Source organism: Carettochelys insculpta, chromosome 1 (genome assembly GCF_033958435.1).
Source record: "Carettochelys insculpta isolate YL-2023 chromosome 1, ASM3395843v1, whole genome shotgun sequence".
Taxonomy (NCBI): Eukaryota; Metazoa; Chordata; order Testudines; family Carettochelyidae; genus Carettochelys; species Carettochelys insculpta.
This window is the reverse complement of record NC_134137.1, coordinates 163499086-163522990: the sequence shown is the minus strand read 5'-3', so window position 1 is coordinate 163522990 and position 23905 is coordinate 163499086. Positions and strand designations below refer to the sequence as shown.

Genomic DNA, 23905 nt, shown 5'->3' with positions numbered 1-23905 from the left:
GGGTTGGACTCAATGACCCTCCTGAGTTGTTGTCCAGCCCTATGATTCTATGATGATTGGAATTAATGTTCAGATGCTGACCCTAGTACTGATGTGTGGGATAGGTAGCAGGACCAACATGTAAGTAAAAACCATGTACAGTATATCACAGGTCGCCCCTCCTCCTGACTGTTCTAGGGGATAGTTCTCTTCCAGGTATGATGCCTCCCTTTACAAGCTCTTTGCCAACTTCCTGGCTTTTTTTATCTCAGCCCACACCTGCTCAACTGAGTGTCATCCTCTAATTAGGGGCTGCAGCTCCAACGTAAGCATGTCTTGTGTCGTCTGTCACTATAATTGACCTTTTCCTTGGCTTCCTTAACTCTTTCAGGGTGTGTGCAGTGACTATCCCATTTCAGAGTTAATGATACAAAAGCACATTATGCAACTTACTAGCTTTTCTTTGAAAGACTGCCAATCATGCACTGTATAACGCCATGTGTAAGTAATAATCTCCAAAACATTGGCTGTCTAAATAGGTAATTGTGCTTGTTAACAGTTTACTAGTTTCTTGGATCATCCTTTTGAATAAAAATCAAAAGTTATGTGTTCAAATATTTGTTATTCATTGTCGTGAATTGATAGGGTATTTTTTCAGGTAATCAAGAACAGAAAAGAAATATTTCTCAGCTGTAGTGAGTGTCAGAATAACAATATCCATAGCAGTGTGTGGATAGCTCTAAAGAAAACTGACTCAACTCAGCCAAAGCTTCAATAATGAGATTAGGTATGGCCTCATTTCCTTCCCAAGTGTCTCCTGCATTGCTGGCATGGGATAGAGGTCTGGGCGTGAATCCAGGCCACTGCTAAATCTGCTTACCTCTAAAAATAGTCTCCAGACTTAACACCCCCTAGATATGAATGAGAGAGTTCACACTTTCTTTTGTAGGTCTGGCCATATCTGTAGGATTTTTCAGATCCATTTCTTTGGAAGCTTCAGGGTAGCCTGAACCTCAACCCTCCAAAAAAAAGAAAAAAAAGATGTCTCTGCCCTTTCCATGCTGCTGCTACACCTTCTAGGAAGAGATCTGTGCGTGTTGGAAATTGCTGAGATTAAAAATTCTGCTGTTTAAACACTCTCTGTAATAGTCTCTGCACAACACTGATTTGCATATTTGAAATGTTTTCCATGCAAACATGAAGGATAGAAACTTCTTTTTAAATTAAAACATAGAATCATAGCTGCCACATATTTCTCCTACCCTTGTTCTTTGAAGAAGTGCAGTATATCTGCTAAGTAAGCGTTAATAACGTGTCTGTCCTTTTAAAGCCTGTGAGGAAAACCTGAGAACCATTGTTGCCCTGTTCCAAGGTTTTCTTTAAATTGAAGTAAATTATTCTGCATTGTTGGAATTTAGAGACAGGGATTGAGATTGCAAAGAAGAGAAAATGGCTTTCAGGAACTGATTGGGGAACTAAAACAACTTGTTTGCTCTCTTGGGGGCCAAAGGCCAGTGTTCCAAAGGTAGGGTGGACTGGGATAACCTCACAGAGAGCTGCAGTGCTGCAAAATAGAGTTCTTGGAAACTAGTCTTAGTGCTGCGTGAGCAAGGCAAGTTGGGAAGAACTAGTCCAGCTTTCAATGGAGCTAGAAGGACTAATCGCAGGGGCAGGCAAAATATGTCCCTTGGGCTCTGTGCCTGATGTGCCCTTGCACACTGCTGGGAGCAGCTCTTTGAATGCTGTGAGCCTGAGTTGGTGCGGTGGTGGGAAAAGGATATTGCATGTTGTCCCCTGCCCCTAGCACAATCTTGCAGATCCCATTGGTCGATTTCCAGCCAATGGGAGCTGCCTGTTTGCATGACAGACACTGTATGAAGTATCTACCCCCTTCAGGCTTGCAGTGTTCAGAGCAGCACACATGACCCCTGCAGCCAGTTGTGCAGGAGCAGGGCAGGCAGGCACCGTGCCCTAGAGACCTACGGGGCTGCCAGCAGGGAGCCACCCAGGTAAGTGCCTCCCAGCAAGAGCCTGCCACTGGCCCACAGGCCAACTCTCACCAACCTTCTGTCCCCCTACCTCCTTCCAGACCATGCAGCCCAGTCTATGATTCCACGTTCCCTTCTGCACCCAGCATCCATCCCAGACCCAGCACTGCCTCCTTTAATATAGAAGAGTTGCAGCCCTTGACCATTTACCAAATTCTTGGAGTGGCCCCCGCATCACAAATTATTGCACACCCCCAATTCATAGCTTCTCTTAGCTGATGTTGCATATTACTGGGGGCTTTGCTTAAACACAATTGCTGCACTCTTGTGGCACATAGGTGTAGACACTGCCTATGCTGATGAGAGCAATTCTCCCACTGGCTTAGATACTCCATCCATCTCCCTATCACCATAGAGCTCACTACATGGGGACTTGGTCCAACTGTGCTGCTCAGGCGTGTGGATTTTTCATGCTCTGATAAATATAGTTAAGCCAACCCAATTTTCCAGTGTAGAAAAGCCACATCTTCTAGACCAAGTTCCATCTTCTAGAGGAGGTGTGAGGGAGGACAGGATGGGATATATATCAGACTTAAATGGGATGAAACAGTGCTAATTTCACTGCTGAATTTGAAAAGGGCATTGCGGCATTGATGAGTGTCTCAGGGGATAGACACATAAGCTGCTGTAGATGACTGGGTAAGAAAAAGTCATTTAGGGGAAGCTTTGGTCTGGTTTGTCCGGTGGAGTGGATGTTTCTGTGGTTTGGCCTGCAAGAGCATTGATATACCGCTATGCAGTTTTATAGTGGTGAGATAGTTCAGACTTGCTTTGTAAAATAAACTATTTGAATATCTTATAGTTCTCATTCACAATCACAATTGTATCCATTAAGGTATGTTGTTTAAAAGTGTTGCTTTTATATCAAAGTTTTTGTTTACTTTATTGTACCCTCTCAAAATAGGCTGTGTAATTTTCTTTAAAAAGGTAATTTAATTTCATTTTCTCCCTGCATTATGTTTTAAAATGTTTTTTTTTCCTTTTTAAAAGTTAGATCTAGTTTGTCGAAAGGATAATCATTAAATCTTTTTTAGTCTTGAGAAAACCGTAAAGGACTTCTACGAAAGTAAGAGATTGCAAATGCGAAATATTTCATTAGGAAGCTACCAAAATTATCCACTAAGCACTCATCATTAGTAGTAGCATCCTCAGGCCTATTGAAGGCTGATTGCATGACCCTAAGCATTCTGTACTGTACCACTTGTGCCTCTATCAGCATTATCACCTGATTAACTTTTAATACTGTTCCTTCCCCATATGATTAGCTCTATTAGTATTGTATTTTGTTTTCTTTTCTAGTCAAAATTTCACATGAACTCTACCCTGGAAATACTGCTATCAGATCTAAGACCCAATTTAGCAAATGCAAGAGGTTTGGAGATACAGTCTGTATTTTGCTACTTATCTGAACCATAACCTCTGCACATTACCTTATGCATATAAATGCTAAAAGAAAAAAATAAATTAAAAACAAGCTCTATGCACTGGTATGTTATAGTGTCTGGAAACAAGATAAAGGTCAAGCAATAAATTATCTGTTTCTCTCACTTTGTTCATTTATGTATATGAACCCCAAAATCTCTGTCAGTGTGTCTAAACTGCAAAAGGGCTAAGCATAGGACCTCAGACTTCATGCCCAGGTGGTATTTTGCTGGGGGACATAAATACAAGTTTGCACATCGTAAGTGCTTTGTGAAATGTGGTACATTTCTAGTTTCGTTGTTAGATGTACCCAAATAGTGAAGTTCAGATCCACAGGAGTTCTGAATGACAGCTTTAAAGAGAGGTGTAGAGTAGACACAGTATATTACCCTGGGACTTCTATAAAAATTACATACCTGGCCATTTGATTATTTCTGTTGCCTCACAGTAAAAAACACCTGCAAGTGCATTCATCTGGCTGTCACTAAAGTATCTATTATAAATATAGAAATTCAGAAGTGGCAGATTGGTGTTTTTGGCACTTTTCTACTACAGCCAGGTAAATGTCATTTAGTTTCCACATCTCGTATTCAGTCCATCAATCCAGGTATGGGGAAGCAAACTCTATGTGTGTTTTTCTGCTTTCTATAGGGAGACTGAATGTGACATGTGCGAACACAAGATTGATTCTTTGTAGGTTAGAGAGGGAGGCTGCCACAAATTGCTGCGGTATAAACTTGTCAAAGCATTGAGAAATAATAGAGATGAAAAGGAAGTGTACTTGAATGATCCTTATATAAAGGTAACAGTGGGAGAGAGTTGCATATGCAAATGTGCAAAGGTGGCCTAGCATTGCTTAGACTGTAAGAAAGCTTATGTGAAATTCAAATGGTTGGCTTTAACTCCCATATGAATCAGGAGACCCTGATGTTTACTAGGTCATGGGGCTTTAATTAATCTGTGATTAGCAGTCTTAATGTCAGGCATGTTCATATGTGGAAAAGTAACAGCATTTATGAATATGGTGCACAGTAGCCCAGCATAGGAAAGAAATTAATTTTGGGCTCTAGATAATAGTTGCACGTCCCTTTTTCTCCCTCTACACCATTACATATACTCTCTCTATGCAAAATTATCCTTTGTTTTAATAACATGCTTCAAGCTGCACATCGGGATGGCATTAGGAGCCATTTAAACAGAGGCAGTTATGTGTTTAGTGTTCATTTACTTTAGCATTTTATGTGACGCTCCTGTGGGAGTTGGTGATACAATATCAAATCAAATATATGCCAGACATCCAGATCTACATCTCCTTTGTTTTCACGCAAAGAGCACCATCTCTTAAATCTCTCAGGAGTTTGACATTCAACCCAGCAAAAAGGGAGGTAATGCTGATGGCAAAGGAAAGCATTATGAACAACCTCACAATCACTTACTGTCAAAGACACGCGCCCTGTAATAATCAAGGTGTATCCTCTGCACCTTCATTGCTGCTAGGTGCACAAATAGATAAAGTTGCTAAAAATGTCACTTTCAACCCACAACTCTCTAGGAAAGAAGCAAGTGTCATTGCTTGATCTGTTTAACACTAGAAAAGACATAACTCCAGAAAATGTACTCTTGGGAACAGTCCTGCATTGGCAGAATAGATTGATTAATGTAATGTATCTTTCTCAGACTTTAATTTTTATGAAATGGTTCCAAATGTACTCTGTTTCAAAAGCACATCAGCAAAACTCAGAAGTGGGTTTACTTTATTCTTGCAAAATGGTGTTAATTACATTAGCTTGTCACTAAATCTTGACATTGCCAGATACTCAAATTATCCATGTTTTGAGGGGATGGGAGGACTTTTAAGCAACTTTGGAAGATTTCCAGTACAGGTTCAAACTCCCTAATTTGGCACTCTCTTGTCCAGCAAACTCTGTAATCCAGCATGATTTTAGATAGCCAGAAGGCCACTTATCATGAGTGTGGCCAAGTTTCCTATGGTCCCGTAAATTTTGTTTAAGGCCATCGGTCTTGGCTCTCAGTGTTCTGTGCTGTAATTTAGCTGTAATTTACCCCTAAATGTCTTCTCAGAGTCCAGTAAATAGTGAAAGTGTTGGTAATGGCATAGAAAATATTGACCTCCAGTGTCCGGCAAATTCTCTCATCAAGCTCCGGTCAGGTTCTGAGGGTGCTGGACGAGAGAAGTTCCATCTGTAGAGAGAACATGTAAGGGCTTGTTTTTTTCTCCTGGGAAAAATAATAAAATGTTACCCTGTTTTAAATTCATGCACACTTCTTATCCATCAGTTCTCAGAGCTGAAAACCTTCAAAAGGAAAATTTGTGAGGTTGTGATCATCTCTATTGTAGCAATTGTAGCCATTTTTGACTGGCAGGGAGAAAGTAAACAAGAAATTATTGTAAAAATGAATTATATCCCAAAGCTTTGATATCTAGGTAGTATTTACACTGTTGCTCTTACTTTGAAAACTCTTGGTTTTATGTTTCAAATCCATATTTAATTTTCAAAAAGATACTGGGAATTATAGTCTGACTGTATTTGCTTAAAAATAATAGAAAGTATTCTTCCAACCATCCCTTCAGTATCTTTTGAAAGCAGGTCATCTTGGTAGTTACAGTGAGGAGATTTTTTTCTTTTGAATCATTTGGCATTTTTGCTAATCAAAAACAGATTGATATTCGACAGATTGTAATGCACAGCATTATGGCATATGGTATAATAAGCCATACATTGTTAGGAAAATGCTATCATAAAAGCAATGATAATTTACTGAATACAACAGCCCTATACAAAAATTCAGTAAAGAGGTAAATATGAAGTGAAGTTGCTTGCTTAAAATAAATTCACATTGTTGTATTTACTCAAGATATGTAAAACTTCATAGAGAATGTCAAGTGGGCTTCACAATCTATTTTATCTCTCATTTGACTCAGCGTTCTACATGCAGAATTTATTTTTACTCTGACAATTTAGAAACAAAATAGATTTATTTTTCATATTCATGTTTTATCAGTATACTTTATTGTTATAGGTGAAAAACATTCCTGTCAAAAGACACATTTAGTGGTAGTTATTCAAGCAGGACTTTGGAGAACAAAAGATGCACTTATGTCATAAACCTTTGCCTTGTCTTGTCTCATTGAAAGCAAAAAGAATTGAAATACATTATTAATGATGTGAATTCCTCATGTAGTTCATCTGTAAATGTCTTTTAGAGTCAGCTAAATCCATTAAAATTATTAATTGCTTAGCATTTCATATGGAAATTAAAATATTTTTTATTTTGAAATGTGGTGAATTTTACTGCTTACAGGGGCGGGAGAGGTATGGCACTGGCTGTGGCCTTAATTAGTGTAAGTTACACTTACACACTACTCAAAAAACTCCTACCTCTGCACTTCACTTCTGATTTAAAATATTACTGCTATTTGCTCACAGAGGTCCCCATATATTATTACTTACAGAACTGTCTGTAATAGTTTTGTGACATGGACAAATACTCATTAGATACTAGGTAGAAGCCACTAATTTGTTTCTTATGTGACTGCCTAACCTAGAGCAAAACTCTACTTCTGTATGCTGCTTTCCTTCATGTGTCCAGTCTCAGTTATCCTCCCTATGGTCTTCATTTTTTGTAGACGGAAGCTGGGGTGAGATGCCAACACCCTCTCCAGATCTTTTCTGCAAAGGCAAAAGAGCTAGAGTAGTCTGCAGGGGCCCTAAAAGCCCTTGTTCTGGCTGGGGCAGGATTCCCTTGCAGGAGCCCTGTAAGCACAGCTGGAAGGCTACCTTCCATGGAATCCCATACCCTGAACTAAGGGAAAGGGTAAAGGTTAGGAGAGGCAATACTGTGGACAAGGGCTTTAGGGGTTGCAGGAAATATTGCAATCCATTCAGGCAGCCTGAGGAACCTGCCATAACTTAGACAGCTCACGCCTCCAGAGCAGCCCAGGTTCATGAGGATGCAAGCCGTCTTAGCCTCCTCCTGCCCTCAGAGTGCAAACTCAATGCTGTGCTTCCTAGGGACACCATACAGACTCTCCCCGATAGTTAGTTACTAGGCAGACCTTCACTTCTAATAGGTGCTGATGAGAGGAGACATACTACTTATGGAAGCGCAGTGCCAGACAAACATTCTTCTGTGACTGGTGGGGAATGGGAAACCTTTTATGGAAAGGCAAGTTGAGGAGGCTCAAGTATTTTCTCCTCTGGAGTGTGGAAACAGCTCTTCAACTGGAAAGCCCTTCCTTCTTTTTTGTTGGTTCTCACTGGTAGGGCAAGTTCTCCTATATGGTGGTGATTATACTACAGCGCTCTGTTAGAACATAAGAACAGCCATACTGGGTCAGACCAAGGTCTATCTAGGCCAATACCAAGTGCCCCAGAGGGAGTGAACTGAACAGGTAGCGATCTCTCTCCTGCCATCTATCTCCAGCTTCTGACAGAGGCTAGGGACACCATTCCTTACCCATCCTGACTAATAGCCATTAATGAACTTAACCTCCATGAATTTATCTAGCTGTTTTTAAAACCCTGTTACAGTCCTAGCCTTCACAACCTCCTTTGGCAAGGAGTTCCACAGGTTGACTGTGTGCTGTGTGAAGAAGTGTTTCCTTTTATTTGTTTTAAAATTGCTACCCACTAATTTATTTGGTGTCCCCTAGTTCTTACATTACAGGAGCTGTGTCTACACGTGCACGCTACTTCGAAGTAGCGGCACTAACTTCGAAATAGCATCCGTCGCGGCTACACGCGTCGTGCGCTATTTCGAAGTTAACTTCGACGTTAGGCGGCGAGACGTCAAAGTCGCTAACCTCATGAGGGGATCGGAATAGCGCCCTACTTCGACGTTCAACGTCGAAGTAGGGACCGTGTAGACGATCCGCGTCCCGCAACGTCGAAATTGTGGGGTCCTCCATGGCAGCCATCAGCTGGGGGGTTGAGAGACGCTGTCTCTCCAGCCCGTGCGGGGCTCTATGGTCACCGTGTGCAGCAGCCCTTAGCCCAGGGCTTCTGGCTGCTGCTGCTGCAGCGGGGGATTCATGCTGCATGCACAGGGTCTGCAACTCGTTGTCGGCTCTGTGTATCTTGTGCTGTTTAGTGCAAGTGTGTCTGGGAGGGGCCCTTTGAGGGAGCGGCTGGCTGTTAAGTCCACCCTGTGACCCTGTCTGCAGCTGTGCCTGGCACCCTTATTTCGATGTGTGCTACTGTGGCGTGTAGACGTTCCCTCGCTGCGCCTATTTCGATGTGGTGCTGCGCAACGTCAATGTTGAACATCGACGTTGCCAGCCCTGGAGGACGTGTAGACGTTATTCATCGAAATAGCCTATTTCGATGTCGCCACATCGAAATAAGCTACTTCGATGTAGGCTTCACGTGTAGACGTAGCCAGGAACAAGTAAATTTTTCCTTGTTCACTTCTTCCAAACCACTCATAATATTATATACCTCTACCATATTCCCCTTAGTCTTCTCTTTTCTAAGATGAAAAGTCCTGATCTCTTAAATCTCTCTTCATAGGGGACCTGTTCCAAACCCCTCATAATTTTAGTTGCCTTTTCTGAACCAAAATCTCTTTTTGAAATGAGGTGACCATATATCTGTACACAGTATTTCAAGATGTGGGAGTAACATAGTTTTATGTAATAGCAATAAGGTATTCTTTGTCTTATTCTCTATCCCTTTTTTATGATTCCCAGCTTCCTGTTTGACTGCCATTGCACACTGCATGGATATTTTCAGAGAACTATCCGCCGACAAAACTTCTGTCAACAGAGTGTGGTCACACACAGAAACCAATCAGAAGAGTGCTCTGCTCTGTCGATGGAGCAGTCAGACTGCCCCGCCACTCTCTCGACAAAACAGGCACCCAAAAGCACAGCAGACAGGGCTGACCATTGTTCTGGATACCCTGTTTATCAAGAGAAACCCACACAAAGCGTCCACACAGCTTTTTTGGCAACGGAATCTGTCAACTGCAGCTTTATGCCTTCTGGCTGAGAGACAGAATGCTGCCGGTGAAAGTGCTGAGTTTTGTTAACAAACTGTTGTCAAAACACATTTTCTGTGTGGACATTCGAGCAGTTTTGTTGGCAAACTTGCTAATGTCACTGTAGCCATACGCTGCAGTTACACTACAGTGCTCTATCAACAGAAGTCACTGTAAGGAGAGTTTTCCCAACAAATCTGTTGACAGAGTGTGGCCACACACAAAAGCCAATCGAGAAAGCGCTCAGCTCTGTTGACAAAGCAGTCGGACTGCCCGGTTGCTCTCTCGACAAAACAGACACCCGGAAGCTCAGCAGACAAGGCAGTCCTTTGTTCTGGATGCCCTGTCTGTCAAGAGAAGGCCCTCCAGAGCAATCACACAGCTTTTTTGTTGGCAGAACCTGTTGGCTCCAGTGTTATGCTTCAAATGTTTGAGGCAGAATGCTGCCAGCAAAAGTGCTGTTTTGTCCAGATATGGTTGAGAAAATGCATTTTGTGTGTGGATGTTCCATAAGGTTTGTTGACAAAACTGACATTTTGCCAGCAAAACTTGCTAGTGTCACCTTAGCTGATATGTTTAGAAAGTGCCTCCTTGTAGTCAGATACACAGCCATGTTTTTTCTCAATCACAAATGTCCAGAACAGCAGGCAGAGGTTGAATAAGTGTATTTAATGGTTTTTTAAAAAGAGAAAAATTGTTGTCCTATGATCCAGGTATTGAAATAACATCTCAACCCTCATTTAGATGGGCCATATTTATTTTCTTTAATGTAGCTAGCACTCTATTTTATATTCTAAAACAATATTGTTTTTAGGGATAAATTCAGACTCATTGACTCTGCACTATATAGTGTGAACCACAGGTTTGTGTATTGCAGAGAGTACCACAGCGCTGTATTCTAGATGTTCAAGGTTGGCACAAACGGAAAGTTCACCTGTTCATGTTACTCACAGTGCAGAGTGGGCCTTTAATTATACAACATCAAATATTATATAGTTTTTTCATAATTATAAACAGCTGTTTGTAGTAATAGTAGCTGTTTTTTTTCATTTTCCTTTGACAAAAACTTACATGATATTGTAATGAAGTTCAGCAACTCTAATAAATTGCTTTATATTTCATTTACAGATGAAAGGGAAGATGTTCAAAAGAAAACATTCACAAAATGGGTAAATGCACAGTTTGCTAAGGTAAGAGGATTTCCTTTTTTTTTTTTTTTTTAAATAAATCAAAGACCATCTTGAAAATCTGATCATACATGTACAAAGGAGCCCATTTCCCACAATTTGAACCAAGTTTGAAGGTGAGTTCAGCTGGGGATGAGCAATTTTGAAAATATGTCTCCTTAATTTTGTTGCCTAAATTGGAGCTGAACTTTTTTAAAAAATATGGCTATTAATATTGAAAAGTTTCTGTGTAACCAGTATTGTGGCTCAACTCCATCTGCATAATGTGGAGTTACTCTGTTGGAGGTGATGTTAATGCAATAATGCTAATGTGGTATCTTGTGCTAGCATGCTTAATGATTTGCCATCGCTCTATTTTTATGGTCCTCCATACCATGTATGAAATTTTTAAATTAATAGTCTTGATTCTGGAGTTGGCTCAGAAAGCTTCTGTATCATTTCAGGAGTTTGTCATGTTAAGCTGATTAGTGCCAAGGGTCTGCACTAATTATAAACACATGGTAAATTGTGATGTCACACCTCTTGCTTACTGAGAAGCAATGGAATCCATTTCATTAATCAGGTATGAAATATTCTAGGATAAATGTGTCAGGTGGCAAAAACAAACAGAAATAGAGGAACCTAACTAATAGCACAGTTTTACATGTCCTCGGTCCTTCGAGATACCACAGAAGAGTCATTTATTTGCAAAGGTAACTTGCTGAGTTGAGTTCCTTTCCTGAGGAAGTATGTTTGTGGGTCTTTTTTAGAATTTTTTTTTTAAATCAAGAATGTAGCAAACATCACTTCAACACCTGCAATACATGCCACATCCAAGTAATCTCCATCCTGTTATGGACTAAAACACTAGGATATTGGGTCCCATAGGCTGGCTGCATGCCATAATAATCTGAATATATGCAATATTTTATCATAAACAGTATTTTTTTTAATCTGCCTCCTAATGTAAGTGTGTTTAACTTAAGGGAAATGCATGTGTCTGTCCGTAGTTTGGGAATTCATACCTTATGAAGATCATAGAATAGGAAGGAGCAATTAATGCTTTTCTGGGCAGTATTAAGTATGGTGTCTTGATAACTTTGTAATGGCACCCAGTTATTGTATCATATGTGGAGAGTGAACCTCCATGATAAAGGGCTTTGAGATCTACCAATGAAAAACACTGGGTACAAGCTGTTTCCTGTTAATAGTTTACTAAAAACATTACTACCTCTTTGTTATCAGACCAAGCCCCTTGGCTCAGAGGCAGTAATAAATTCTTAAACCTACTAGCAGTTAGAGGGCAACAGAAAGACACACAGCTTTACTATGAGTTATACAGGCTTCAAAGAACATGTTATTCTCAGACTTCTGTCCCTTTTCCCACCCAACAGCAGCTGGCACAGAGAATCTGGAGATGTGAGATTTTAGAAGGGCAAAAGTTATCTGATTAATACTGTAGCATGCAGCCTTGCAAGTAGGTACTTGGCATTTTTATCCAAGGTGAAGTAGTGCCAAAATACTAGAAGATTTAAGAGTAGAGAACCTTATTGATCTATGGGCTAAATTCCTAACTTACATGAAGTGTCATAGCTTCCTTGATGGCGGCAGAACTATGCTGATTCACACTAGCTACAGATCCAGTTTTATTTCTCTTGGCTCTGTAGAGACAGAAGTAAACAACGGTTCATACAACTTAAGACACACTTGTTTCTGACATCAAGAGACAGATATGCCAGCGGCTTCTGGCTAAAACAAAAATCTGTTGAGTAAAATGTTAACCACTTGCCTCACTATTATACCCTGAAACAGACCACACAGTGGAATTAGCTGTCCTTTTCAAAGTGATTCTACTTTTATGAAGTGGTGTCTCTCCTGTTTAGTATCTTTGTGGTTTCCTCATTATTATTAAGTTGATACAGTAGGCTGTCAAGCCTGCTGGAGTGAAAAAAGGAAACTGGCATTTTGAGATTAAGGGAAATGAGAGAAGGAACAAAGCCCTGTCTTGTCCTTTGTTAGAGGGAAAGGAGCCATGCTTACTTCTCCAAATGGTGAGAAATGGGGACTGCCACATCTATGATCAAATTGGTGTTTGTCTCGTGTTATGACCATATATATTCTTTGGTTTTGCAGGGGATATGGAAGTGACTTCAGTATATTTAGTGGTGATTTTGGAGTATTAGGCTGCTATGTTTGTCATGTGGATTTTTCACTTAGAATTCAATTATTTTTGTCTGCACAATTTCATACTTTTCTCTCCAGCTAAAAGAAATATGTGTATGTCGTCTAAGGGAATGCAATGAGACAGATGCTCCTCAGCACATGCATACCTAGGGACAGGTGGAAAAATAACAGGAATCAACTAAAGCTATGAAGTTAGTGTCCAAAAGTAAAGCACATTAAAGTCCTGCTGCCTAGAGGTGGATGTTCTCCTTCAGATATAAATTGTCCAGGCTTTACTTCAGTTTAATGCGCTTTGGAGGATAACGTAAGTGCTTTAACGTCACACATTTAGTGAAATCATCTTGATTTTCGTGGGTGCCCCATATGTGGACAAGCCCTAAAATAATTTACATGCATTTGCAAATCCCATTTAATTACTCAGAGCTAGTGCATGGAATCATATTTTCAGTAGTGAGCAATTATTCACATAAGTAATCCTATTAGTTGCACTGAGTATGCTTGGATGAGTGTGTTGGTATTTGATTCACCTCTGTGGTACTTCTTACTAGCTGTCCTGGGGGTCATCTCCATACATCAGTGCATTTTGGTGGTATCTCACCATCATCACTTCTGTTCCAGAGGCTCAAGTCTCATGTATCTCCCAACACCATGGCATCCTTTTCATGACAATCATCCCTTAACGCCACTGTGGTGCTAGGTCCCAACTCTTTCCTTCCCTACCTCCCTCATAGCTGCTTGGAGCGGCAGATCCGTGCTGCCATGGCACTTTAAAGGGGGCAGAGCAATTGCCCCCTCTGCCTTACCTCCCCGTTGGGTCAGTGGGTCTGACCCTTTGGATTTTTGCCTGCAGTACTGCTTTATCTGGAGTACTTCTGGCCCTCTGCCTGCAAGTGATTGATGAATCTCTGTACTACAGCTCTTCTTATATGGGCCTCCCTCACTTTGACTGGCTGTTCCTATAAGCCCTTCTGTGATTGGCTGTCTCCTGCCTGCCTAGGTATCTATTAGACCCACAGAGCCCAGTCCTGTTGGATTCTGGGAAGTGAGTGGGCACAAGCCTGCTCACTAATAAAAGACTATGCCCCAGCCTTGGGGAAGATTGACAATCCAATAACCCAAATAACATAACTAGAACACGTGTGAAAGTCAAAGGATCAAAAAGGACAGTGAGCAGAGAACCCTGAGCAGCACCTACGGCTCCTCAAAGCTGTCCATGGAGACAGCAGATGCCATTCAGAACTCTGCCTGGATGTGTAACTGTGAAGGGAGGTTTGGAAGCAGGCTCCATAGTCACAGCTAAAATCCTTTACCTGGTCTTACAGATGGCCACTTTGGCCATAGTTCGGAGGAGGTGAACAAGGAGGTCCCACAATTTTTTGGGGCCGTGGATACATTGTGCATATATGAGAAGGTTTTGGGAAGAGTACAGCCAAAAACATAAAGGGATATATAGGAGGAGCTGGATTAAAATTTACAGCCAGGTGCATTCAGAGTATATTTAAAGTATATTTGCATCTGGTCTCCCTCAAGTGGCAAAAGGGACAGGCATCTGGGATTTGGGGGGGAGGGGTTGGAATTCACAAAGTACATGAAGGAGCCACCATCTAATATCCACAAGAGGCCATGGACCCTGAGAACCCAGGGTAGGGCACTGAGATACAATGTAAAATGAAAGTAACATCAGAAAATGAGACTAGGACTGAGAAAGCCTGAATCTCAGTTCCAAGTTCTAACTATTATCCAAGGTTTTCTGAACCTGAAACTGATACCTAGTTTATCTTGTCCAGGAGGTTTCAGGACATAAATAAGCACTTCTGTACAATAACTGATTGGTACACACAGGAGTGTTCTTACTCAGAAATCATTTTTATTGAGTGCAAAGCACTTGTAAAATGGTAGTAGCCTAGAGCATCCCAGATATAGTTACCCCAAGTGTGAAGTGCTGTTGACTGATCATCAGCAGCTTTTCGGCAGACAGCCTTCCTTCTAGGCACAGGAGAATTGGATGTCAGTCTCCGAGCTTGTTGAAATCCCTGTCTCTGTCTTTCTGCCTCTCTCTCCAAACTTCTTCCAACTGATTATACTCACTTATTTCTTTATAGTTTGTTCAAAACAAAGGATATAATTCATAGTAACCCTTAATGTGTCAACAATACCCATGGTATCTGCAAATAAGTCATAATTTTAGTTTTCAGCAAATTAACTCCCAGCCAGGAACTCATAGTCCTCTTCTCCCGTATCCAAGGTCATCTATGCATACTCCCTCCCATTCTCATGAATGTGTCACTTTATCTATCCTTATTAGCAACATTTCATCTGTGCAGCTGTTTTGTCTACTTAGTCAGAGCCCAATTATTCCTGGATAAACACTTTCTGGTAATGGTGGCTGAAAACACAAAATAGCTGTGGTTATGTCAAGTCCAGTATTCTCATAAATCTAACTACCAGACAACCTATCTTTGTATGGTCAATCATGAGATAGTTGACCTAGCAGTTACAGTCATGTAACTGACACAAGATTTGAGCCCTCTATGCTTTAAAAATGTGGAGCATATTCCCCTTTTAAATATTGTTTCATTTAAATTATAGAAAAGAGTTTATCTGTGTATATTTTCTGAAGAGGCTAATTTGTAATATGAGGTTCTTTTTTCTGAGCATAACTGCAGCACAGGTGCATTTTATAAATGTACTTTTAAAAAGTTATAAATTTATAAAGTTCTTTATAAATAATGTATAATTCAGATAAATTGGAATTGTTACAGGCAATATATTGGTCCTATGCAGGATGGCTGTTTTTGAAATCTGATTTTTTTTCTAAACTGTAAACAATAAATTGTGTTTTTTTCCAACACAGGCTCTGTAATAAAGAGGATATTTATAGGTGCAGTATATATCTTTGTAGTAAACAGCTTGGATGTAACTATAGTGCTTAATTATGTCTACAGAGCATTTTATAGGAGCTTGGGTGATGTCAGTGTTTAAATAGTTTTACTAATGAAATGTGTAATACACTTCATAGTAGAAAATTTCATTGCTGTCTGAATTTCTATCTAATTATACAATAAAAACAATAAGGCACTTACAAATTGCAGCTAATTTTGCAATCTTATCTAGACACTCCAAGCACAGGAAAAAAAAAATCCAGGAAATCAATCTATTCACGTAGGGCAGCAGAACTTAACGAGCATTCACCAGGTGTTGAGAAAAAAATAATTTCATTCTTTCATGATGGAAGGGGTTTTCAAAATAAGCAAGTACATACCTAATGTCAGTGATAAAAAGAAGCACAATGAAAGACAAAGCAAATAGCTAAGTTTCACAAGTTTTATCAGTTTTAATTGTATGTCATGTTCTGATGACTAATTTTAGATTCTCAATTGCTGCTCAACGTAGGCTATGTCTACACTGAGCCGCTCTCCTAGCAGATCCAGGCTAATGAGCAGCCTCACAATTGCAAATGGGTGCTCATTAGCATGGTCCTGCAATTCATTAGCATAGCCCTGTGAGAGCTTGCTCTGGATAGAGGAGGGTGCCGGCAGTAAAGAGGTGGTGTGGACGTGCCTGTGCTGGCAAAAAGCCCCTCTGTTGCCAGCCTCTTTTGCTTGAATGTGTGTGTGTGGGGGGGAGGGCATATAGGTGACAGAGGGACTTTTTGCTGGCAGGGGCACATCCACACAGCCTCTTTACTGCCAGCACCCCCCTCTGCTGAGAGCAAGCTCTCGCTTGGCTATGCTAATGAGCCATACGACCAAGCTAATGAGCAGCCATTTGCAGTTGCAAAGCTTTTCATTAGCATGGAGCTGCTGGGAAAGCAGCTCTGTGCAGACCCAGCCGTAGTGACATCGTGGGTTGCATATCAAAACACTAATTTGTTGATGAGTTTTCAACCTTTAAACTTCAACTACTGCGTTTCAGCAAGATGATTTTCTTTATTTTTAGGCATTTTTGAGTGCACAGAATTTAAATTGACTGAAGCGGTCATGCTAGAGCTAGACAAACATTTAGAATTCAGAGTTACAGAGAAGCCTTACTATCCACTTTTTGTGTGTGGATGTACTCTTTTGAAAGAAGATCTTCCGTAAGATTTCTTCCAGAAGATCATCTTTTGAAAGACCTCTGTAGTGTAAAAGTGGCCTGTGTTCCCCCCCAACATACACACACACATTTTTTGTTGTCTTTGAAAAATGACAAAGATGAGGGCTAGAAAAAGTGATAGAGCAAAAGAACAAAAATCATTTTACAGGATAATTGAAAAAATGGAGAAAAACTAAGTATTGTTACAGAAAAAATTAAATTTGAAAAAAGGCAATTGTGAAATGGAGGAAAATATTCTGAAATGTAACAATTTCTTAGTTGTGTTAGTGACTTTTACCTCAAAATTCAGAACCCTCATTCAGTAGTATGGTCCAAATGTTGCAGACAATATGAAAACAAAGATGTGGTAAAGAGACAGTCTTGTCCTCAAGAGTTTACAATGCATTTTCATGACTAAACCAAAGAGGTGATAAGACCCAAACGAGTGGGATAGCACTCACAGATTTTGGAGAACAAGATACAATGATGTTCATGGTTTGAACAGTGACTGGATGGCTCGCACGAATGACAATAATATATGCAGTTTTTATTTTTAAAATTACTTCGTAATAATCAAAACTAGGATCTTTAGTGGCTTATACAAGATGGTATGATGATGTCAGTCAGGGGCTTAGGATCCAATTGAATTGCCTCTGAAGTAATTCAAGAATGTCCTGAACTTCACTGTGCCCTTTTAGGAGTTCAGAATTAGACCTGTTGTGCCTAAAAGACTGTAATACAAACGAATCAACCAACCAAAACAAACAAAAACAAACAAACAAAAACCCCACTTGGAGGTAACTGTCATGCAATTATGGTTGTTATTTTGGTGATGTTGACAGTTGTCCCTTAGAAATTGGCTTCATGTTATTAAGGCCATAAAACAGTCAGCACTATGGTCAGAGTAGGCGTATCACCTTTTAGTCATTGCTGACATGAATGAGATTTGTTTGAATTGTCACATTGTGGATTTCCTGTTCAGTGGTACTGTAATTTCAGTAACAAGGGAAACTGTGGGTAAAATAGAATAAGTGTAAATATATAGAAACAGAATGTTGCTATATGGTAGGTGTACTTCAGCTTTGCAATTTCGTCTGTGGGAAGAAAAAAAAAGATTTGGCTTAACACTAGATAATATTTAATTATCTCTTTATGCTGATAAATTCTTTACTTTTGTAAAATTCAGCAAGATGTATTCTTACAAAGCAGAGAATGTCTTATTAATTTTTCATCTCTTTTGACATTGAATTAAAACAAGTGTAAGTTAGGACACGTTAGATAGTTTATGAAAATTTATTGTAAAATAAAAATGTCATAAATATGGTATTTCTACCTTATGTTAACATTTTTTAAATCTTCACAGATTGCTTGAAAGGTGAGGTACTAAATAGATGAATCCATTTTGTTGCACTTTGTACAAAAAAAGGTACAAAGACCAATTAGAACCTATTACACTTGAATTAAGTACAGATTTGCATATTCGCCAAAAGGGACCGTTTTGCCGGCTATACACTCTCAACTACCATGTAGTTGCTCACTTTTGTGACTAAAGCCCAATCATTTTTGCTCTGTGGCTTTCATATAATATGGAAAGTTATTCTCATTAAGTTCGTAAATATGAAAATGTTGATCTAGGAGATTAGCAGAGCAGTTACCAGAAAATGTTCTATTATATTTCAGAATGATATGTAGAAAAGAAGGCTTATTTTCAGCACATTTTAAAAGCATAAAAATTCTACACAGTCTTGTGGCAAAAGGGAAATATTGGCCTGATTCTTAACCCTGCCTTGATTTCACATCAAGCTTTATTCAAGCTTGGATGCTGCCATGGATTAAAATGCAGATTTAATTCCATTGCTCTTATTACAAAACCAGGGAACATCAGGGATTCAGAACAGTCTTCATTCAGTGGGATATGACAAAAAATACTGCTTGAGTAGGTACTCCTTCTGAAATCATGCTAACATTTGGGGCATACAGCACATGACTTCCCTGGTGTAACGCACTCAGTTAAAAGTGTTTTTGGATGCAGTAGCGCTCTATGTTTTTACTGGAAAACATAGAATCAACAAAATATTTCTGGTTGTGACTGAAAGACATGAATAGAAGCATGGGGGAGGGGCAGGACTGGGTCTTAATTGAAAAGAATAGGCTCAGTCTTCCAAGCAGTCAGTTTGTGTCATGCCCCAACACGTGGCTGGTTACACAAGACAGATGCTTATCTGACACTTTGGAGTTGTGTTCAGTGGTCCTGTTTTACATAAGAACATGAGAACAGCCATGTAGTAAAGCCTCGATTTAATGGACTAAAGGGGAGAAGGAGTGTCTGTTAATGCCGAAAGTCCATTATAGCCAAATGGTTGTACCATATGATGATGCACAGACCTTCCCAGCCCATCGCTCACTCCTGTCCTCTGCCCCTCGTTCCCCTCCCACCTCCTGCCCCATTCTTGCCCTCACACCTCCATCTCCCTCTCCCAGTTACCAGGAGAGGAGCGGAATGCTGGCTTGGCTCCTTCCACCTCCTGCAGCTCTCAGTGCTGCACCTCCTCTAGCCCCTGGCTGCGAGCTGCCTGCTTGAAGGTAGAGCACGGCCTCCCTCAGCCTGCCAGTGGGCTGCAGCCTCCAGCACCATGGCCGCTGCTCAGCACCATTACAGACAGCAGCAGCTGGGTGCTGACATGTTCCACACACACGGGGCTGGAGGAGGAGAGCTCCTGTACCCCACCACAGCCTCCCCGCCTCCCGCTGCCTCCTCTAGCCCTAGTGGCCCCAATCACTGCAGTGACCCCTCCAGCCCTGGTGGCCCCAGCCTCTTTGGCAGCTCCCCCAGCCCCAGTGATGGCTCTGGTGAGTCTCTGGCATTTATTTGTAGGGGGCGGGGGGTAGGGGCTGGCAGACAGCATCCATTATTTCTGAAGTCTGTTATATCAGGGTCTGTTAAATTGATGGTTTACTGTACTGGATCAGACCAAAGGTCCATCTAGACCTCTCTGCTGACAGTGGCTGATGCCAGGTGTCTCAGAGGGAGTCAACTGAACAGTAACAATCTCTCTCTTGCCATCCATTTCCAGCTTCTGACAAGCAGAGGCTAGGGACAGCATTCCTTACCCATCCTGGCTAATAGCCATTGATAGACCTAACCTCCATGAATTTATCTAGCTCTTTTTTAAGTCCTGTTATAGTCCTAGCCTTCACAGTGTCCTCTGGCAGGGAGTCCCACATTGCTTTCCCATAAGGCATCTTCTTCCCAGCAACAGTCACAACTCTCTCCTAGTTCCCCTCCCTGGGTGAGAGGCCCCAGGAGATAGACATTAGGGCTATAATCTACACTAGAGATTTGTCAACAAAACTGGTGTTTTGTCAAGAAAACCCATGGAGGTCCAGATTCCCAGGCATTCTGTGGACAGTAAGTTGGCACAATGCCGCACTTTTGTTGACAGCTGTATGCTGCTCCCCATGCTCTGTGTACAGAGGTTTGTCACCAGATGGCTGGTCTGCATATTCTGGGGGGCCTTCTGTTGGCAGACAGAGCTTCTCAGACATGGGCAGCCCTGTCTGCTTTGTTGTTTTGGTCATCTGTTTTGTCAAGAGAGCAGCGGGGCAGTCCGGCTGCTCTCTGTCGACAGAGTGGATCAAAAGTACAATCTGCTTTGCAGTCTGGCCTTGAGCTATTGACAGAAGTTTGTCAGAAGATATCTTCCAACAAACCTTCTGTCAACAGATCGCTGTAATCTATCCATAGCCTAGGTGTTAAGAGAAGCCAGTTACTTTTACTTTTTTTCATAGCCCTGTCTTCCTCCTTACTGGGTGATCACCAATAGACTCTATTGCAAAGATGTACTTTACTCCCTTGTCAGCACTTCTAGCTGGCTGATGGAGAAAATGGACATGTGGCTCTGCCTACTTTTGCGTCTCCCAACCTCTGTGGAGGCATGAAAAACCCCTGAAAGTAGAGTGAGAGTGGAATACTCAGTGGTCCCTTCAGATACTGTACCAGGAGAGGGATCCATTCTCCCTCCCTCCCCAAGGGCAGGGGACCATCTAGCCACCCAAAACTTCCCGGAAATCCATATTGATATCTTTTAGTACATTTTATTTGCCTCTATTCATATGTAGAGTAGTGTGAAATAGTTTGTTTAAATTCAAGGTTTACATTTTTTTTTCCACTGCTGCCACCTACTCTTTTTCAACAAATGTTCAGGGAAATCATTGCACAAGTTTCTGTGTGAACCCATAAATGTAATTCTCATTGTCGGATGCTCATAGGCTTTATCTGTTTTTCTCATTATGTACAAACCTAACCCTTAGAGAAGTTAAGATTCTTGCTTCAATTTTTTTTAATTTTTATTATATGAAATATTTTTATAAGATGTGTCGTTCACTAGCATGGTTGCTTCAGTCTACTCTTTGCAGAATAAACATTTAACAATGAGTATAATTTAGAGTACCATTTAGATGCTTTAAACATAACAAGCAAGGTAAGCAATACTGTTAGCTATAGTGGATACTGGCCTTCCAGTTCTAATCTCTTTCAGGGAGATGGAAAAAACAATAAATGAGATCCATTTAGCTCTTTTCTCCTCTTCTCTCTCAGTTCCGGACAATTTTCAAGGTCTCTTAGATCTTCACTGCTCTTATTTTAAGTCAGTAGATTCATCTAATGAACACTGAATACATACCCTTTCCTTAGTTGCAATGTATGTAAGTAACTTGTGAGGAAAAAAAAAAAAAGGAACAAGTTAAATATATCATTACATTAATGGTCTCAGTGCATGTCTAGGTTTCAAATTTGTAAACATATGCAGAGTTTGTATTGTCCTGGGGATCCCAATTCTATGTAAATAGATACACTTGTTACCAAAAGAGCCAAAAGCAAAACTCTGCTAAATTCATATTTGAGTGCTTACATGTAAGCTGTGTCTACACGTGCATGCTACTTCGAAGTAGCGGCATTAACTTCGAAATAGCGCCCGTCGTGGCTACACGCGTCGGGCGCTATTTCGAAGTTAACTTCGACATTAGGCGGCGAGACGTCGAAATCGCTAACCTCATGAGGGGATCGGAATAGCGCCCTACTTCGACGTTCAGGGACCGTGTAGACGATCCGCATCCCGCAACGTCGAAATTGTGGGGTCCTCCATGGCAGCCATCAGCTGGGGGGTTGAGAGACGCTGTCTCTCCAGCCCGTGCGGGGCTCTATGGTCACCGTGTGCAGCAGCCCTTAGCCCAGGGCTTCTGGCTGCTGCTGCTGCAGCGGGGGATTCATGCTGCATGCACAGGGTCTGCAACTCGTTGTCGGCTCTGTGTATCTTGTGCTGTTTAGTGCAAGTGTGTCTGGGAGGGGCCCTTTAAGGGAGCGGCTGGCTGTTGAGTCTGCCCTGTGACCCTGTCTGCAGCTGTGCCTGGCACCCTTATTTCGATGTGTGCTACTGTGGCGTGTAGACGTTCCCTCGCTGCGCCTATTTTGATGTGGTGCTGTGCAACGTCGATGTTGAACATCGACGTTGCCAGCCCTGGAGGACGTGTAGACGTTATTCATCGAAATAGGCTACTTCGATGTAGGCTTCACGTGTAGACGTAGCCGTACTGTGGTGGGAAATACTACATACTATCACACCGCTCAGGGTAGCATCAGCTTTTCTACAATACCTTTTCCAGACCTTACAATATTAAAGTAAAACATCACTTGCCTATGATTCAGTGGCAGGACTTTCTTTATATGTGACAAAGATAAGGTGGGTGAGATAGTATTTTTGTTAGACCAACTCCTGCTAGTGGGAGAGATAGCTTTTCACTAGGGGCATCCCTGTGGTGCAGAGCCTGGGGCAACCCTCTTCCAGAGTTCCAGGTGTAATGCCTGGGGCCCAGGGTCAACGTCATGCCACAGACCACACCCACACACTGCCTCTTCCCACTCCCATTCCAAACAGGGGATTACCAAAGGGACCTGGTGCAGGCCATCAGCAAGGGTTGTTCTTGCCACCCTAATGGCAGGAGCAGAACAGGTTGCCAGGTAGCTCCAACTCCTGCTGCTGTAGTGTGCACAAGTAGGAGGGATGAGCCCTGCTGGCGCCCTATGCCAGATTCCTGCCCCCTCCAAGGTAATTTACCATGCTTTCCTGGGCACCATGGTTAACCAGGGGATCATCCCATCCACAGGATGGCTGAGGAGGCCACTGCAGGGGACCCCGTAGCACAGAGCCAAGCAGAGCCAACCTGAACCCTGTAGACAGGATGGCTTTGCTTTTCACACACATGGAGCTCTTCTTCTGCTCTGGGATGTCATTCTGAGCACCACAGCTAAATACAGTATAGAATATATTGTTTAGCATAATCACATAACGTATTATAAGGGAGCCTTTCAAAACAGAGTGGCCCATTAACTCCTCTGCAGTCTTAGGACAAAAACAGGGATTAGAGGATTACAGATTGTTGTAATAAATCACCAGTGTGGTGCTTTTGTTCTGTCCAAGATTTTCAGTGTCTGGTGTAATTACGAATTTTAGCTCCCAGGCTTGTCTTTGAAAGGTTTTTTACAGGTTTCCTTTGAGGAGGACAACTGATAAATCAGATGTAGGGTGATAGCGCTGTAAAAATATTCATGCACAAATGACAGGATGCTTTTGTCTTTTATCATTTTTCTGTTTGAGTTCATATGAGAATGTAATGATTGATTTCACGTAGTTTTCAGGCATGTACTGTACTGGATGACATACACTAGTGTTCGCCGATGGCCGGGTAATGAGTGGTCTGTGAGCCTAATTACATCCAAGTCTTTAACTGCTAGGACCGGCAGTCCCTTTGCAGTGGGCAGCCAGAATGGCTGACGGATGCCCCAACGATCCACCTGACTCTTTAACTGCTAGGACAGGCAGACCCTTTGCAGCGGGCAGCAGGTGTGGCTGACGGATGCCCTAAATGTTGGTGCAGAGAGCTTATTCCACCCGAGTCTTTAACTGCTAGGACAGACTGTCCCTTCACAGAGGGCAGCCAGAGAGGCTGACGCGTGCCCCAGGAATCTGTCCCATG

General features: G+C 41.6%; 1 protein-coding gene across 11 annotated transcripts in view; it reads left to right on the top strand.

Moving 5' to 3' along the window:
• The window catches only part of DMD (dystrophin), a 2199436-nt gene that overhangs the window by 397157 nt on the left and 1778374 nt on the right, over positions 1 to 23905 (top strand). For all 11 annotated transcript variants that reach the window (XM_074994601.1, XM_074994607.1, XM_074994584.1 and 8 more), the window contains exon 2: positions 10578 to 10639. In XM_074994601.1, the coding sequence (XP_074850702.1) occupies positions 10578 to 10639 (62 nt within the window). The remainder of the gene's footprint in view (positions 1 to 10577; positions 10640 to 23905) is intronic.